The sequence below is a fragment of the Lissotriton vulgaris genome, chromosome 12, assembly GCF_964263255.1.
Source record: "Lissotriton vulgaris chromosome 12, aLisVul1.2, whole genome shotgun sequence".
Taxonomy (NCBI): Eukaryota; Metazoa; Chordata; class Amphibia; order Caudata; family Salamandridae; genus Lissotriton; species Lissotriton vulgaris.
The window spans coordinates 349,555,851-349,575,888 of NC_141700.1; the positions used below are offsets into that span (position 1 = coordinate 349,555,851).

The window sequence follows — 20,038 nt, forward strand, 5'->3', positions numbered from 1 at the left end:
CATGGCCCTCGATAATTCCCATAAAATAGCATGGCTATCTTACATTCGAAAGTTTTGCCTTGACTTGGGCAAACCTGAGTATTACACCGATCCGAAGGGGCTATATAGGATTACGAGGGCAGCTCTAAAGAGAGAATGCTGGTCTCACTTGGAATCCCTGAGGCTAGCGGTAGAGCTGAACAAAGTTACGGTATTGCAGCACCATTCTTTGCTCACCTCAGACAATATGCAGTCTTACCTGATCTGGTGTCCTAGGGGCTTTGATAGGTACCTACTCACCAGATTCATATTTGATATTTTTTTCCGCTTAGTGTCCTTCCTTCAAACTAATGATTGGTCAAAAAAACTTATTAATTGTCTGTGTGATGGGAGATCTGATCAATCAACACTGCATGTGATCTGTTTCTGTGGTTTTTACCATAATAAAAGAGTCCAATGGATTAAACCACTTTTGAATAAATATGGCCCATGGCGCCATTGTCGCCTTGCTTTGTTGTATCTCCAGCTCTTAAATGATGAACTCTGTGTGGCCACTATGACTGGTTTTTTAAAGAGTGTCTAAAATATATTTTTTTAAAAAACAGAGTGACTGGGTGTGTAAGTGGGTGTATGGGTGAGTAAGTGGCTGTGTCATGTGTTTCCTACATGAACATTGTTGTCTTCCCTATGTTAGCCTAATTGTGCATGTTGTAGATGTTTCTACTTTGCACAAGTTACCAAAGCACAAGCTTGTTTTTGTGACACATTGTGTTTTCACATATAGTTAGCTTATGTTTCTGCATTTTGTCCTTTTGCTGGAATTTAGTTTGCACCGCCTAGGCAAAGTCAAACAATACTGCTATTTGTTATTCTCTGTAGTTGGACATTAGAACCTGACATAATAGAGACACTCAGCTGCTGTTTTTGAGAACATGTTCTGTCATATAACCCAGGACCTGTTGTTCTAAACACACATAGAGCAGAGTCTGGCAGACAGTGCAAAGGTACAGAGAAAATAGACCTGCGTCAGCTGGGATGTAGACCAACTATCTATGAATTACTGAGGCATTGGGTTTGCTGCAAAGACCAGAGATCTATAATCATTTAGCTTTCATAGTGAGGGTGGGTTTAGGCAAATCTGTCAGATAATATGACAGGGCTTTTTAGGTCGAGCATGGAGTGGGCACAAGTGCTGCTCTGATGAAGATCTGCTGTAGTTCAGTACGTGAGGAAAGGCCCACCCACTCCGCCACCTATATTTTTCATTGGCTTGTGCCTTTGTCCTTCGTAAATGCTGCCTTTGGATTCGTTTATAGGCTTGTTAGTCCCTCCTTATTACAGCCATGTTGTCATTTGCACCCCCATTCCTACTGCCCCTTTACTTCGAGTGTTACACGGTACATGTTATTTAGGTTGTGAGCACAAATTTTTTTTATGAGGTTCTCCTACTGCCTTCACTACTCCCCCCTCCCTCCCCTTGTCCGTACCTTCTCACCCCCTCCCCCGCCCGCACTCCCGTTGTCTGTGCTTTCTTGCCCACTTCTCCCCGCCACACTCCAGTTGTTCGTGCCTTCTCCCCCTCACCCTCGCCCCCACTCCTATTGTCTGTGCCTTTTCCCCCTCACTCCAGTTATCCGTACCTCCCCCCTCTCCCTCCCGTTGTCTGTGATGACTACTGTTTGCAATGCAATAGGTCTCGCGTAAATGTGAGTCCTATTGCATTGCAAATGCTTGTTTGCTTAGCTCCCTTTCGGACTGAGCGGGAGGTGAGGAGGGTGTTGTCGCCGCTCATAACCCCTGCCTCCATTTCATTTCCTTGCATTTGTCTCTAAACTAAACTAAACATTTCTCGCCCACAATCATACCGTAAGTACAGAATGAGGGGTGAGCCAGGCTACCACCTTGTGTAGTTAGTCAAAAATGCAGTTTTAAAGGAGCCACATTAGGCGGTAATAAGGGCTTTGAACCAGACCAATAGCTGCTGGTCCAGACCAATAGCTGCTAGTCATTCAAGAGTTTAAACATAGGGAATGGCAGGGAGGCCTGCGGGGTGCATGTGTGTGTGTGTTTTGGGGGGTGAATCCTCTAAATAATCAAAGGGTAGTTGGTCCATCTAGCTAAGATTATTTCACCTTCCATTTCTTTTGAACTGCGACATTTGTTTACGTTGCTGGTACAATTATTGATTACATATTTGTGACCCCAGGTATTTTAAACATGGTTATTTCTTATCGAACAGTCCCCTCTCTTCATAGTGACCATAATCCCGTACTACTCGAGGTTGACTGGGGGGACTTCATGGGGCCGATGCCGGGGCAAGCAAAAACAGGGCACATTTTACGTCCAGTGGACCAGGGAAGAAGGCTCAAGTGGGCAAACGTGGTCCCGGACAATTTTTGTGCTGAAATCCTCCCAAAAATTGAGGACCACGTGGTGACTTGCCAGAACCCAAGCGCCCCAGATAACGAGATAATGGGGGCCTTCCAAGCTATTTGTGGCCAAATCTCGCTGGACCTACCGGTTAAATGAAGGCAGGGCGTCAACAACCAGCGCCGCTGGTTTGACGCAACATGCTCGAAAGCACATCAATCTTTAATGGCTGCTCTCAAAGTAAAACCTAGGGTGAGAGCGGACATTGCCATATTGAGGAAGGAATACAAGCGAGTCATCAAGGTTAGGCAGGATAAAATTAAGAATGAAGCCTGGGAGAATCTACTCTGCACGGACATCCTGCGGGATAGCTGGCAATTCTGGGCCATAATCAACCAGCCCTTCTTTTTCGACTCGACCAATTCCGTCATGGATTGTGTCATCCCGGATGACAAATGGCTGGCTCACTTCAGATCAGTGTATGGAGATACTGACACGGACGGTCAAGTGAGCAACTTGATGGTTCCTGAGGCACCCCCCATATGTTTCAATAGGGTCGAGGTTGAGAAAGCAATACTGGCCACTACTAAGAATAAAGCCCCTGGCCCTGACGGGGTGCCAGCTGATTTTTACATACACTCACCAAAGCTATGGGCTGGCGTTTTGGCCAACGTATTTACCGCCACTAATGGCAACCCTTTACCAACTACCTGGGTAACTTCCACCATTGTTCCCATTTTCAAGAAGGGTCACCGTGATGACCCAGGGTGCTATAGGCCCATATCCCTTTTGGACTTTGCAATCAAGATCTTAGGCAGAGTCCTTTTGGCCAGGTTGAAGGATAGTATTGAGAGCTGTGGGGGTTTGGCTGACATCCAGTACGGGTTTAGAGAGAAGAGAGGAACATTAGAGCAGTGCTCCAACTTACGCCTGTTGATCTCGAAGTATACAGTGGCCAAGGAGGGGTCATTATTCCTTGCGTTTATGGACCTCTCCTCGGCCTTCGACTTGGTGAACAGGTCTAAGTTGTGGGCCATTCTCCTGAGGATTGGGATTGACGAGGCACTGGTTAGGTATATGGCTTCACTTCATCAAGAGCTATTTGCAGTTGTGCGGGTCACCAATGAGGGAAGGTGTACGTCCCGTTTTAATTCCATGCGTGGGGTCAGGCAGGGCTGCATACTGGCCCCCCTGCTTTTTACAATCTACATTAATGGCCTGGGTAGTTACTTGGAAGAAGTGGATGGAGACGTTCCGCGCGTAGGAGAAGCTAAGATCCCTGCTCTCCTATACGCGGACGATGCGGTGCTGATAGCCCGCACTGGCGTCTGTCTCCAACAGCTCCTGGACGCCTTTGGTACCTTCATGGACCAACTGGACTTGAAGGTAAACACGAATAAGTCACATACAATGGTTGTCGGGCACCACTTAAATAAGGGTACAGCTAAAACTTTTAAGTGTAAGGGCGAAGTCATTACTAGAGTCTCGGCTTTCCCTTTCCTGGAGGTGCTTATTGTTGAAAGGGGTTCATGGGGCCCCAGGTCAGGGCAAAAAGCCTGGCGGTGGCTAGGTCATCAGCGGCTCTTATGGGCTTTGCAAATAGGTTGGGCGCCAGACCAATGGAAGCCCTCTTAAAGGTTTATAATAGTAAATGTATCTCACTGGCAATGTATGGTGCACCGCTTTGGGGTTATGTACGTCTTGAACCAATACAGAAGGCAGAAAACAGATTTTTACGTTCCCTTTTGTCTGTTCCACAGTCCACACCAACCTTCTCCATACACCCGAAGGTGGACCTGGATTATGTTATCGATAGGCTTAACATGGCACCTCTAATCTTCTGGCTAAAGATGTGGCTCAATAAGGAATTAACCCTTAATCACATGATTATGAACGATGTCATGTCTCTAGACCACCTCAAAAGGGTGCCATGGATGGACTATTTGAAGAAGTCTTTCATAGAACTGGGTCGCCCGGAACTCTTTACATCCCCCTTGGGTATTAGGACACAGGATGTAGATATTGTTAAGAAGCAGTTCATGATTAGGGCAAGAGTGGGCTGTGAGGAAAGGGAACTGCAGAAGCCAACAGTGAGAAGACATTATCTGTTAGTAAACTCTATTGCACTTGAACCTTACCTAAGTTTTGTCACTGGGCCATTTCACAGGTTTCTTCTGACTAAGTTCAGATTTAACCTGATACATTTTTACTTGGGTAGTTTAAAAAAATGGGATAAACCAGAGTTAGCCCCGCCCTGCACCTGTGATAATTTTTCTGTTTAAGACACCTTGCATTTTGTGGTTTCTTTTCTGAGTTTAGAAAAAAACATCTGTTACCTGTTTTAAGGGAGGCTGGTTTCTCCCAGGTGAGACCAGCTCTGCTTTATCTCCAATCACTGAGTAACATTCGCATCACATTTTGCATGGCAAACGTCTTAGTGGCGGCGGCTAGAACTAAATCACGTAAGACAGTATCGGGCTTTTCCCAATGAGTTGTATTTTAAAAACTTTTTATAGCCCAAATATTTTATCACATGAATTTGATTAGTATGAAACTGAATAATAGATTTTTATCTGTATAAAAATGTTTCTATCTCTTTGTATGATTTTTAACTAAATCGAATAAAGATTTCTTGACTGACTGACTGACTGTATTACATCTTTCCATTGTGATTTTCTAGCCTCTTACTGGGAGCTGCAGAGACAACTTTATGACCTCTGAAGTGTAGCTCAGATTCTCTGAGTGGCCAGAGACCGTGTATGTGACCAGGAAACGTACAAAAGGAAAGACAAGAGAATGAGCCTTAACATTGATTGCCCTTACTCAGTTTTTTCTAGCGAAAACCATTCGAGTGTGACTCTGATTACACAATGTACATGTGTGTTTAGTTTTGTGAAATGTTTATAAGAAGTGGATACTGGTGTGCTGTAGTCGCATTGCCTCGCAAACTGAAACAGCAACTTGCCAGGTGAGAGTTCAGGATTTTTGTGCTAGTTTGGCCCAACGGCCAGAACTGCCAACTTTGAAGCTGTGGAACCAGCTTTGAGTCTCTGCATGGACGCTAACATCCTGTGATTCTGGCAATCACTTAATCTCTGTGTCTAACAAAAATAAATGTGTCCTTGTGTAATGTAACTGGTGTTCGTATAAAGCGCTCCAGGACCTTTGGTCAAGTTCGTGCTATAAAAAACTGCAAAAAAAAGCTCTCGCCTTGGTTGCAATTCTGATTTAACCAGAGTGTGTGATCTTCGGCTGATCACTTCCTTCGATACTTTAAGAGGTAGGGTATTTTCATTCACATTACTTTTCGGTGGTCTCAGAAGAGAGCACCATGAATAAGTGACCAGGGACTTGCAGCTGCCCCTTCACCTGTTTTCCCTTCGTAAGTATATGTCATCCACCCTGTAGCCAGGGAGAGTTCAGGAACCACAGCACAGTTTTGCATGTTTTCTAAATATATAAAGGGCATAGGACAAGCACTTATCAGCACAGATGCAGTGCATTCAATGGTGTAGCACCAGCATTTCCCAGTACCAGTGCGCTACTTGTTAAATTGGGGAGTACCAACATGTCCCAGAAGTGATTCTTTTATTACAAATGGATGAATAGCATTAATTCCCATTAGGGCTGCTATATTCTTAGGCCATTATTAAGCTTATTGTGCAGGGTGCTCACTGAGAGGCGACCCTGCTCTGCTATACTATGAGTGGTTGGTGATTCTGGACCTGAAATTACTGAGCGATTCAGTGCTTAATTTGAGTTGGTATTTGCTGATGCTCAGCACCAGCACATAATTCGCAACACCAGTATTTTTGACAGTTCGCCACATGGTGTCACTGTCTGTCTAATTTTAAGATGAGAACAACACCTGAGTGTTTGATAATTCAAAATATACTACAAAATTAATAATACCTGCCACCCATGCCATTCTTATAGCTTTGGGTGGCATGGGGAAGTCTAAATTTTCACACTTTAAACAGTGTGATGATTAGCAGTTGTATTAGTACGGGCTTTGGCAGCGCTGACAGGGGCAATGAGTGGTGAAAGCTTCAGTAACCTCCTTAAGAAAGGCCCAGAATGTAAAAAGTCCAGACTCGCTTCTACCAGGTGCTGGTCTGTACCCTATAAGACCATGGTGGAAGAGAGGCAAGGGCTGCAGCCATCAATGTAATCACTGGGGGTTGAGGGAGAGAAGACAACACTCTCATGCCTCATCCTCCGCTTGGCCCAAACCAAGGATACTTGCAAACATTTCCCCAGGGTGCAAAAAGTATGGTCTGTCGCATGCCCAAGGGCTGCATTGTGAAGATCAGGTGGGATAGGTGGGTGTTGGGGGAAGCGCAGCATGTGCATGGTGTGGAAAACAAACTAAGCCTTCAAATGCTTTCTGTCTGCCACCCCCACTCTAACCTCATGCACCAAGAATGAACGAGAGCATTACCTTTTGATATAAATCTTGAGATACTCATCTAGTGGCTGAATTCCACAATGTGAAACCAGAAATCCTAGGATCAATCATGGCTTCCTTGCTTGACCAAACTGTAAGATCCTAGGCAGTTTTTTTATCTCACTTTACCTTCGTTTCCTTAATTACCTAATATGAGAGCACTGACGGCGCCACCCGCTCCTAGGGGCGTGGCGCCCTTAGAGTGCATCTGGGGCGGGAGGCCAGCAGGAATGTCTTCGAGGCAGCAGCAGGACAGGGGAGGGGCAGCCAGCAAAGCAGGTCCAAATGAGCCTATCACGGGAGACCAGAGTCGTCAGGGAGGCAGGGTCGACCTTCCCTCCCCCGAGGGTATAAGACCTCGGGGGAGGCAGAACTAACCCTCTTTGTCTTCTCCCTACAGCTCCGGCAGCAGACCAGCAAAAGAATTACGCTCGGGTAGCTGCACGTGGAGGAAAGGAGAGGGCCACACTGTGTAGTTGTTATGTGAGTGTTGAAATAATGCCTGCGTTGCTGAGTATGACGAGTGCTCAATGATCACAAGTAGTGGTCGTAGTAGTATGTGCAGAACTGTGAGTTCTAAGTCTAAACGTTTCTTTTGATTTCTCCTTACTTCGAGGAAAAGCGCTGCAGGAAGGATTACAGGTGTGGAGATTTTTCAAGCCCGGAACAGGAGCCGAGCCCGGTAATACTGGTAATGAACATTGGAAGCAAATTCTCAGCGCGGCGAGGAATGGCGGAAACCACCGGGCCGGTGAAGAATGGGTATGGAATGGTGATGCAGCGATTGTAGTGCCCTCTTGTAGTGGTAAATAAAATGTGAATTTCTATGATGCGTCCTATGAAAGTGTTTTAGAATTGCCCTGATCGAAGCATAGTGCAGGGATAGAACTGTTAATACAAGCCAGATGCGCTGCACACTCGGGTCGCTTGCACCGAGTGCGCTTTTATTTCCGGCACGATCAGGAAATGTGACTGAAGCTTCTCCGCTTATCAAAACGGACCGCTCTGCACCAAGTGTGCTTCTATTTCCAGCACAGTTTGATATTGTTGAGCTCAGTGGGCACAACAGGGTAACGTGCTCCTCTAGTGAAGCATAGGTCTCGAGCTAGTCAAGGATATATAACCACTTTCGGTCCGCTTCATGAATTGCCAAAGTGAAGGAAATTCAAAGGCATCGTGGGGTAAACGTGCTTTAAGGTATTCACACTAAGGGAATGGACGCCGATCTGGAGAACGGCATGTTGTTTACCCGTGTGGCCATTTTGTTTAAGGAAGTCGGCAGTTCAACGGGGAGGCCATTTGGAAGAGAGTTGGCGGAGCACAAACAAACCGGGACAACATAGGAAGCCCCATTTAAACCCACAACCCTCCGAAAGTAACCACGGAGAGATTATTTGGGTCATCCCGGCTCAGGATGTACTCCACAACAGAGGGGTGAATAGACACAAGCAAAGCGGCAATGTGTCCACAAGCGCGAAAGTTAAGGGAGTTAATATCGGTGCGAATTCTGGCTTAAGAAACAAAGGGGACGGCTAGATTTCTAAAACTTATAGTTGAAGAACAGGCTTCCTCCCGCGCATTGGGTGGCGCACAAATAACATCACGAAGGCCAAACCTGCTGAGGTTTATTGCCTTCTACCGACATCTCTACAATATGAGAACGATGTATCTTTGTCATAATTATGCTTTCACCATTGTATCAGTTACGTTATGAATTTTGTCAGATTTATTAAAAAGTTACAATTTGCCCGCAAATGTTTCAAAATGTCTCGGGGGGAGTTGCGGGGAAAGAAACCCCGCTGCCCCCGTTAATTACGATCAGGCAGGGAGAGGATGTAGCCTTAGGGCTGGAGCGGTCGATGTGGGAGCTAGGGAACCGGGTTCGAGTCTCGGCAACGATGCTCAACACCCTATGATTCTGGGCACATCTATTAATCTCCCCGTGCCCAACAATATAAATGAATGTGTGACGTGTGACGTGACTGGTGCTATGCAAAATGCTTTGCTATTTTCGCGTCTCATTTGCGCTGTATAAAACGCAACATATTTCGCTTGCTTCGCATCACTCGTGTGCTCTGAGCCACAGTTCCAGTGTTTTCATGCCCGTTCTCAATTTTATGTTTTTTCCAGTTGCAATTTGAAATCTGGCTCAGCCTTTTATCAGTCCGAGTGGCATATCAATGGAAATTTCAAAGGCGTACTCAGAGCTCCACTACTCTCTTGTCCACGGCTCCACTGTTTTCTTGGCTGGGCTTAGCGTTTATTTTCAGTTGCACTCTGAACGCTATAGCACTTCTGATGAACTTCCACAATGTTGTGTGACCTTGGGCATATACGTATGGCCATAACGCCTGGCATTAAAAAAGTACAGAGTTTACTAAGGCGGATTTCAGCGCTCTAATTAAAAGGTGCTTTCTTCACCCCAAACAATCATAAATAGAAACAGCTGCACCAGTTTATTTTTGGCCTCTGTTGGAGCAGTCTCTTGGCAGTCGGTAAAGCTAACTAAAATACCCCTTAAAGACGCGGCTCTTTCATAACTCTGGTTTTGACAAATGAACTCATAAACGAGGGAAAATAGCACAGGTATTGCGTGTTCCTACTAGCCCTCTTGTGGTCACTGTGCTTTTGTGATTACGCTACATGCTGAAGTAGCATTTTTAGGCAAGACATTGATTGCCACGGAAACTTGGCCACTTACATCGCACTTATTATCACGCTCACCACCCCATGACGAGGGGTTAGCCTAAAGGCGCCACGCCCCTAGGAGCGGGTGGCGCCGTCAATCTCTCTAATGGTTTGAAACAGTGGCAGAAGAGAAGCATTTACGCACATGAGAGGCCAAGCAAAGTATGTGCACGTGTCCCCCACTCCTGAATATTGGATACGACGCTGCAGCAGTTCACAGTAGTTTACTGATGGGTATCCAGTGTATCACATCTGATGAATTTTGGTCCTCGTTTTTGCGGTTAATATTCCATAATAATGGATTCGTACAGCACCGAAACACAGCATCACCGAATTACAAGTACAGTGTCTCGCAATGACAGGAGATACGAATCCAGAACTAGAAATTGTCCTGTTTCGAGAAGAAGCACTCCATGTACTCGGTTGCTCAATCCCTCATGGCGATGCGCTGTCCCTGTTGCCAAGGAAGTGGGAGAATAGGTCACATATGCTAAGGTCTCGCTACGTAAGATGACCTAGCCATAAGGAAATTACGCCGAACTGGGGAACCTGAAAATTAATTAAAAAAAAAAAAATCAATAAATTAATAATACGTGTTCATCAAACCATATGGAGTGAATTCAACATCACCACATTTCGTTAACATAATTTAGTGTGGCACTTAACATCATTACCAGGTTGTCAGCTATTAAGCCTCGGATTGGTGGAGCCCCCTTCTACAGTATGCAAAGTTAATGTTAGGGCAACGTGATGTTAAAGAGGACCTTCAATCCTTACCTAAATTGGGGCTGAGTTAGGGTGATCCGTATGGGTACAGGGTTAGTGTGCTAGATCCCGGGCGCCTAGGTGGTTCAACACGAACCCAGGGCCTGTTCATTAAATGTTACAAGTGGGCTGCAGCCATTGTGGTGACATTCCCCGAAATAGCATATTAAAATCCACATCAAGCCTGCACTGCATCTCGTTGTGCAGTCTTAACATGCTAGTTATCCCAGCGAATAAACCCTTTGTCAATAGACATATTCCTTAGCAAATAGACCTCTGGTCAGCAGACCTATCCCTTTAATGCTGTTCGCGTCACCCTTAAGGCAGCCCATAATCACTAATGGGCAGGGGCCCTGGTAATTCAAACATAGGACATATGTGAATATGCTATATGTCCTGACAGGGGGAAAGCTCATAGTCATTTGATCACTGTGTCATGGCTCGTTTCCAATATTAGCTTTTGGTTACCTTAGTCTACTTAATAACTGATAATGGTATTGTAACTGTATTGGTAAACTGCACCTTTAATAGTATTGATGCAAATCCTACATTATGAAGATCAACATGGCCAGACAATATTGGTTGCTCCTAACATATATTCTGGATGCGTAAATGTTCCTTCTGAATCTATCTCATAATCGTCGAAATTTGACACACAAATGAGAATATGTGGGAACCTGGCATACCTATGTCATTCTCATGATATTGGGTGTTAATTAGCCATTTCATCAGAGCAGTCCGTGAATGTGTGCAGATATTGCATGTAAGTCTATGTTCCAGATGGTAAAGTTTCATGCTAATACGTTCACTTCTACCAATGTAAGAAATCATTCGATATATGAAGAGGTATTTTTAACGTAACCGCCTGCAGTTAAGGTGAGGGTAAAAGTTCACATATTACGGCAAATACTTTATTAGCAAAAAATTGGGCGCCATCAGCAGCGGTGAAATCTTTGCATAATGTATTCCATGCATAATATCCTCGGGCTTGGTTGGCCATGCATTATATTGGACAATGGGTGAAGTAGCCTCCAAGAACATTGAATTTCGAGCCGCTTCACAGGCCCGCAATCTTGAACGTATAATTATTCTAAAGATAACACATGCCAAGTTTTTTGTCAAGGATTGCACGTCTCTACAGGTATTTGCAATCAGTCTGGAAGTTAATTTAACTGTCTACCTCTTACAATGGGTTTGGCAGGCACTGGTCGGCTGGATAAAAAGGGTGAAAAGCGGCAGGTGAGGTAAGCCACTAAGGTGCCAGATATGGAGTTTTTTGGCGTTGCGCCAGTCAGCTCACTACAGTGCAGTTGTCTTGATCAGGCCTCCACATAAGCATTATGATAGAGGGTGAGTTACCGTTGGGGGGCCCAGCGTGCCATCAGCTGTGAATTAACTGGCAGTGGTAAGAGCGGAGGCTGATTCCTGAGCATACATAAACAGGGGATTGGTGCAGAGGTGGGTCCCGGCAGTGAAGTTTGTTCGGTCGTGGGGGGGGAGCGCGCCAGTAAGCTACTCACCCTGTGGTGGGGTCCCAGGCAAGAAAAGGCGGTGGACTTCCTTTTTGGTATGGACTGGATGCCCCTTGGAAAGGACAGTCAATGTGGGGCTCTGGGCTGGCGGGAGAGGGGGGGCTGACCTGCTGGTGGTCCTTGACCTCTCCTCCCCTACCCAAGATGCCTTGGTATATGTTTATAACATTGAAGGGGGTATGCCCCAGTATGGTTGTCTCATGGAGGCACATTATTTACCTGCGGCTCCGTTGACCGGAGGGCGGTCAACTTAAGGAGAGCAGGCTATCTTGGTTGTGGCCTGCTGGCGCAGCCCGAAGGTTAAGAAAAAGGCCCCTTGGAGAGTGGGTTGGAAATATAATGACAATGTACAACTTTGAGATTTATTTATATGCTGTGGCATTGATAAGCAAAGTATTTTAAAGATTTACCATAAGCAAGATGAATAAAGGATTAATAATCCAAGATAAATAATGGATTAATGACACTGCTTAAAGATTCAATAAAAGACTACGCGGTGAACGACAACAACTTGTTTCGTGTCTTTTATGGGAGGGCGACTAGCACCCGGTATGCACACTATGACGGCGCCACCCGCTCCTAGGGGCGGGCGCCCTTAGAGTGCATCTGGGGCGGGAGGCCAGCAGGAATGTCTTCGAGGCAGCAGCAGGACAGGGGAGGGGCAGCCAGCAAAGCAGGTCCAAGTGAGCCTATCACGGGAGACCAGAGTCGTCAGGGAGGCAGGGTCGACCTTCTCTCCCCCGAGGGTATAAGACCTCGGGGGAGGCAGAACTAACCCTCTTTGTCTTCTCCCTACAGCTCCGGCAGCAGACCAGCAAAAGAATTACCCACCCACCCATCCCTGCAACAAGGAAGAGCATGGCGGGGTCCCAGGCAAGAAAAGGCAGTGGACTTCCTTTTTGGTATGGACTGGATGCCCCTTGGAAAGGACAAACAGTCATTGTGGGGCTCTGGGCTGGCGGGAGAGGGGGGGCTGACCTGCTGGTGGTCTTTGACCTCTCCTCCCCTACCCAAGATGCCTTGGTATATGTTTATAACATTGAAGGGGGTATGCCCCATTATGGTTGTCTCATGGAGGCACATTATTTACCTGCGGCTCCGTTGACCGGAGGGCGGTCAACTTAAGGAGAGCAGGCTATATTGGTTGTGGCCTGCTGGCGCAGCCCGAAGGTTAAGAAAAAGGCCCCTTAGAGAGTGGGTTGGAAATATAATGACAATGTACAACTTTGAGATTTATTTATATGCTGTGGCATTGATAAGCAAAGTATTTTAAAGATTTACCATAAGCAAGATGAATAAAGGATTAATAATCCAAGATAAATAAAGGATTAATGACACTGCTTAAAGATTCAATAAAAGACTACGCGGTGAACGACAACAACTTGTTTCGTGTCTTTTATGGGAGGGCGACTCGCACCCGGTATGCACACTACTAGAATTGCATGAATTTAGGATGAGTGTCATACAAAACCTTCTCTAGCCTGTGATTTAATGAACTATAATGTTGTCCCAGTTATAATAACAACTCAGAGGATGCTCCTAACAAATGACATGCCTCTTGATTGACTAATGACAATGTTGTCAGGATGGCATAAACATTACAAAGTTCATGTTTGAAAATTATCACTTCTAATAAATACCTTACAATGAAGTCCTATAGACGTGGGTGCATGAGACAGGCGCTGTACAGGGAATACACAATTTAGTAGCAACTGATCAAATTATTGCGGTGCTCTTGAAAGAAGGAGAAAGCACCCGCTTCCCCCAAACTCATCAATCCAACGATTGAATCAACAATTTTACCAGATTCAAGTCACACGACAAAGCAATCAAAATGCAGTTAGCAATTAGAACAGTCCCTCTGCGACGAAATGCGTTGGCTAAAATGCTAAAAGAGAATAAAGGACACAAAGAGGAACAAAAATTACAGCATTTTTCGTTCATTATAAATAATTGCTAACTGTATTTTGATTGCTTTGTCGTGTGAATTGAATCTGGTAAAATAACGAAGTGCTATATTCTGAGGTGTTAATGAAAAAACGTTTTAAGTCGAGCCTAAACAGCGCTTACGCTGTCAGGTGATCTGTTATATGTACTTTGTCGGGTCTGACTCCTCCATTGCTTAGGATTGGCCTTTGTGTGTGCCATTTAAAAATGGAAGTGTACTGATGGTTGGTGCATGTCCCACCTTTCCTTACAAGTTAAGTCCAACGAAGTATTGCCGCGGGAGCGAGCAGGGACGCGCACGCAGTCCCTAGTATGAGAATCCAACTTATTGAAATGCAAGTGCAGTTTGGCGCTTTATTACTTCTGATCGCAGTCTTGTTCTTGCCGCTCTTTGTGAAATGCGTGGCACCAGGTATATTTCTTTATGCACTTCAACCGCTGGCTGTCACAGAGAAGATATTGCACTCGGCCGGTGTGCCTTCCATACGCGATAACCAGGTTGCACATATATATTGTAGTTTGGCATTGGCAGTAAGCGCTTTTGTCATCCAGCAGAGGGCGCAATCCTTTTCTGAAAAGGCTATTTGACTACTTCTCTTGACAGGTATCTGTGTGGCACTGGAGATGTATGAGAACTCAAGAGTTTTATTTTTCATGTAGTTTCGTTCCTTTCTACATTCTTTCTTGTAATGTTACAAGCGCCCTTCTCTGGATTTTAGTATTTCGATATTATAAATGCCATTTTCTGACAGTTGGGCAAAGATTGTCATGTGATGTTACAAGTACCCGTTTCAGGCAGTGGAAGATGTTGGGTGCTACACTTTAAACTTACTGACAATGAGTATCTGAGGATATTATTAGTGGTACTATGTGGCTGTGCATGCTTTGGGGTGTTGAAAGATCTATTTGCTGGCAATGAGTGCCAGGGGATATCACCTGCACTACTTACTGATAGTGGATGTTAGGTTTTCCAATTGTTCACAGTGGTGGTCTTGGGATGATATCGTTGCCACTTCCTAACATTGAGTGTCTGATGCTACTAGTACCACCAATTAATTGGTAAATCAGACCATTTGCAAATGGATACTGCTTATAAAGGGTACACAGTGTGCAGAAATTGTGTAGCTCTTCACTAGTTTAAATAAATATTATAAACTTTCTTTGTGTCTCGTTTCTATTTATTGTGGACAAGTACAAGTGAGAGAACGAAAAGGTGTGACCTGCTACTGCAATCCTGAGAGAGCCTGGAGTTTTGTTGTCTGGGGTGCCAAATCACTTGTCTCTCTGGAAAAGTTAATGGGTGGGTGTATGGGTAAGTGAGTGGGGGTGTAAGTGGCTGTATTGCACAGTAAGTCTCTGTGTGAATGGCTGTATGAGTGAGTGAACGTGTGTGCTTGTATGGGTGTGTGAATGAGTATGTAAGTGATTGTGTGGGAGTGGCTGTATGGGTGAGTAAGCTGCTCTGTCACTTGCTGTATGAGTAGGTGGGTGGGTGTGTTAATGGCTCTGTGGATGAGTCAGTGGTGTATGGGTTTGTGGATGGGTATGTGAATGGTTTTGTGGGTGTGTGAGTAGCTGTATGGGAGGTTGTATGAGGGTGTGAGTGGTTCTGTGGATGCTATCATGATATGAAGGGGCATAACTTAAGATGTAAACACATTGTCTTACCCTGTATATGTTCAAAGTGACTCACCTTCTGGCCAATCCAAAGTCAATAATTTTAATTTGATTTCCAGTGTGGCTCACACATAAGATGTTTTCAGGCTGTAAAAGTAAATAAACGTAATTGTAATATGTAACAACATGACAGTCCGAGAAATCTACAAAAATGGGTAGGTATAGGTAAAACACGATTTATGTCATATTCTCTATGTTGAGAGTTCACTCCAAACCAATGAATGGAAACCTACACTCATAAAGTAATAGATATTTAATATGGGTGCATAATACATTGCCCATTTCAAATCTTCGTTCTCTATTTCTAAGCCGTCAACATTTTTCTGACTTACCACTTTTGCTTAAAAAAATATATACTTTTGTAACCACCGTTTGAGCCTTAGTTTCAAATTTTGTCCAGCCACAGCTGAGAAGATTACGTTGGAAGGTTTTGTTGTTGCAGAGGTGGCCGCTAGTGTGTTCTTCCTCCATCTTAGTGTTTGCTTTCAGTGTTTGTGGTTACTTTCAACCACGGAAAAACACAGAAGAAACGCTCGCAAGGTCATTGACATGTTCATTCGACAGGAAATTGGATTGTAATTCAGATCAAAGGTGCTTCAGATAGTGAAACAATGGGGGGCACGGCAGGTAAACCATCTATGCCTGCCAGGAAATCCAGAGTTACCTAATTCCCCCTTGACAGGCCCATAAATTAAACCAATTCTGCTAAATTTCTCCTTCAGAGGAAATCTGCTGATTTTTCAGCTGCTAAAGGTGAGAAAGGCATTAACAAAGTGGGCAAAATATGCTCTTCTTGTCACCAGTGCATCCCTGAAGACTATTGTAAATAAAAAGTTTTAATGGCCAGAGATGTCAGTTTGTCTCTTTGCTGTGTCGATAACAGTTTCACGCACGTGCTCTAATTAACTGCTGTTCGTACTTCATGTCTTGATCTGACAGTTCGGCGTTTCTGGCAAAAAGCGAATCTTTATGAACATGCAGTGTAAATCTGTGGAAATACGCCTGAATACCTGCAGGCATTGATTTCAATTATCTACATGTAAGAAAGATAACAATCTGCTGAGAAAACAGGTACATCTGCAGAGTCGATAGTGAAAAGATATTTTCGAACATCTGAACTTAATGCCAATAATAAGAAAATGTTTCTATGCAAAAAGCAAACTGTATAATTAATCGCTGTAAGACATTCAGCTGATCGATGCTTCTAATGCATAGAAAACATAGTACTTAGAGTGATAAAAATATGTTCAATACAATAGACCACCAACTCCGACTTGGAATGTTCCAGACATTAAAAGCAGCGAAAAGGTAAGAATGCATAAAGATATCAAAATGCAATCCAATGTTTTTGCAATTGATGCCTCTCAGTACCATCGATCAAATCCAAAATGAATTTAAAAATGCATACGTTCTCATTTCTATTTTATTAACAAATACAATACCAAAGAATAATAATGTTATCCTTAGTGGGCATTATTTGTGCAACAGGTGCATATAACAATAAAAGGGTAAGACACAAAAAAAAACCTCCCAGAAACTTTTCACCAATGACAAGTTATAAAAGAAGCAGAATTTATAATGTTTTTTTTACATTTTATTTTTAGAATGTTATATAGCGCGAAATAGACACGAATCAGCGGGTTATCAGAGCGCTTTCATGAGCACCAGTTTCGTTACAGGAGGACACATTCATTTTTGTTAGGCACGGGGAGATTAAGTGATTTATCCAGAACCAAAGGATGTGGACGCGATCCTGCCGTGACTCGAACCCGGTTCAAGGGCGACCGCCCTAGCCGTTAGGATACATCCTCTACCCAAGTTATGTACGTATTCAGGGCTCATGCCCATCAGGTCTTTAATGGCACTGAAATCCTGGACCCAGTTACTGAAAGTTTCTTTTCCCAATAAGAACAGAGTTCAAAAAGTTGTTGTTTTATGTCCAGGTAGCACCTAATGATGTTGTATTCCTGGTCCTCGGGACCCAATCCATGTAACTTTTAGAAAACAGGGACAGTATCGTCAGTCAAGCACAGCCCGAAATTTAAAATACCACCTTCTTTTGGCCTAACATCGAATGATGAGTGAACGAAGCAAGAATGCCTGGCTCTTTTTATAATGGTTTCTTTGACACTTAAACGTACAACTTCCATGTATCAATTCATCCGCCTGTCCGCCTTCGAATTTAACATTTCTATTCTTCTTCCACTTAAACGCTCTCATCCAGTCGTAAATCCACCAATCCTTTCATCCCATCATCCATTCACTCACAAGTCCATCCTTCCACTGACAAGTCAGTGCTTCTATTTGGACCCATATTCATCCGTTCACCTTTCAGCCTTACATCTATCCATTCAATGATCATTCTGTTCACACACTGATCCATCCACCCAGTGATCCATCTATCCTTTCACTCTTCCATCCACACATTCATTCATGCATTCACCTTCCCTTTATCCTTTCAGCAACTGAACTTTTCACCCTTCCATCCACCCTTCTACACATCCATCGAATCACCTTATACCCATCCAACAATGCATCCTTTGTTCTTTTTGCCCTTATTTTCAAATTTCCTTCCCTCCATATTTCATTGATTCCTTTCACTATTCCCTCCTTTCACTCGTTTTCTAATTACCTCCTCCTTTTCAGTTCCCATCTACTAAACATTTCTTTTTTAATCTTATTTCTAAATTCTTACATTTCTCTCCCCTCTTGTTGTTTTTTATGCTCTCTCTGTCCTTTTATTCCCTTGTTTGCAACACTTCTTTTCTCCTTTACTGAACTTGACTTACCTAGCATTCCCTGACCTCCTCCCATCTCTCCTGCCCTAGTATTCCCTTAGTGAAGCTCCTATTGGGGGAGTGATTCAGTTAAGGGCTGTGGAGGCTGGAATCAAAATAAACTGTCAACATAAGTGTGCCTCCCAGAACAGGAATTTACATGCATTTCTTGAATAATAATCTATATGGGTCTTCCTATTCAAGTCCAAAAATTGACTTTTTATCTTTCGTTGTTTTTGCTAAATAAAAAATACTACCCTGTAGTTGATTTTTAATTCAAATGAAGATTTTATTGCCGATTGTAAGAGGATGCTGCACAGACGCAATACTATCTCGTTTTGAAGCAAAAATGATCCTACGACTGGGCACCGCCAATAATGGGCTTCATGAGATGAGTGAAATAATGCACTTTATATGAAGAGTCTACACCACCAGTTACACTACAGCACATATTAATACTAGGCCTGGGAGGAAAATTCTTTTCCATTCGCGGAATTTGGGTAATTTTGCGTTCCGCGGAGAACGCAAAATTGCCCAAAATTTTGCATTCCGCGACTTCGCGAAATTGTTTGCTCATTCGCTTTCTTAAATGTGTGTTCGCAAGATATTTCCCAACAAGCACGCAAGCAGGGATTGCGAACAGTAAAAAAGCATCGCGAACAAGCAATTACGCGTGTTCACAGAATTTCTGCGTGTTCGCAGAGATTTTTTAACTGTTTTGCGGAGATTTGCGTAACGCGACTACACAAATTCCACCCACCCCTAATTAATACACAATAAGAAAATCTTTGCAAAATTACCACCTTCCAGCTCAGCTTGCTATCCCGAGACATGTCAACATCGATTTCACACAAGCTGTTGCCACTAAGTCCATCAGCTCTGTCCCTCTGGTCACAGAAAAAAACGGGCACCACAGCATCCACCTAATGGCTATAATGCACATTTCATAGATAGTGCATCCGTACAAGAAGCATTTCATACCCACGGAAAGTTGCCAATGAAGAAAACATAAGCATGCCCACACATCAGCGATGTCTATCTCCGCGAGATCACACTAGAGGAGATGACTTTATAAGGGTAATCATTCTACACAACGGCACTCCATGCCCAAACATGAGGTTTGACGTAGTCACCATGGAAACACACAGAAACGTAGAAACCAGGCACAGTCAAGCGTAAGCCAGCGCCATGGAAATTAGAGCAAATAGGGAAGCCAGGCTAATCAGAATGACAGGAAGTCAGGCGCAGGCCAGTCCAAGCGTTGATGCCCACTGGCTTCATACTTCTGGTTCCGCTCAAACGTAAGAAGAAATACCGAGTGTAGCGGAAAAAGTAATAGCAGCGTGTAGCAGCAGAACAACAGGAGCACCGCCATACAAAAAGGAAGCGAACGGAGGAAACGCAACTTCCAGAAAAAGGAGGAAAGAAAGTAAGGAGCTATCTAAGGGGGACTTTTGACAAAAAACAAGGACCCCCTGTTTTGGATAAATATCCTGGGACAGGGCAAACAATATATGTGAGATAACAATCCCAGGCATACAATTGAGGAAAAGAGTCAAAAATGGATTAAGGCAAACACACAACTAATTCAATATGAAAAAATACATTTTTAATATGATAAACACATATAGTAAAAAATCAATAAATTGATGCCAATTGATAAAATAACATTGTCACAATAAAAAGCTATATGATAAGAAAAACAGATGGTTTCCTGCCGACGCGTTTCGACATACACACTATGTCTTCATCAGGACTTTTACCATCATATTTCTTATTTTTATTAAAAGCTGCAGGGTAGTTTAGGACTGGTCTAAACATTTTTTCAACATTCGAGTTTCAGGCTCCCAAAGAAA

General features: G+C 43.9%; 1 protein-coding gene across 4 annotated transcripts in view; it reads right to left on the reverse strand.

Moving 5' to 3' along the window:
- The window catches only part of MYLK3 (myosin light chain kinase 3), a 709,471-nt gene that overhangs the window by 210,063 nt on the left and 479,370 nt on the right, over positions 1-20,038 (reverse strand). For all 4 annotated transcript variants that reach the window (XM_086945117.1, XM_086945116.1, XM_086945114.1 and 1 more), the window contains exon 9: positions 15,422-15,492. In XM_086945117.1, coding sequence (XP_086801243.1) covers positions 15,422-15,492 — 71 coding nt within the window. The remainder of the gene's footprint in view (positions 1-15,421; positions 15,493-20,038) is intronic.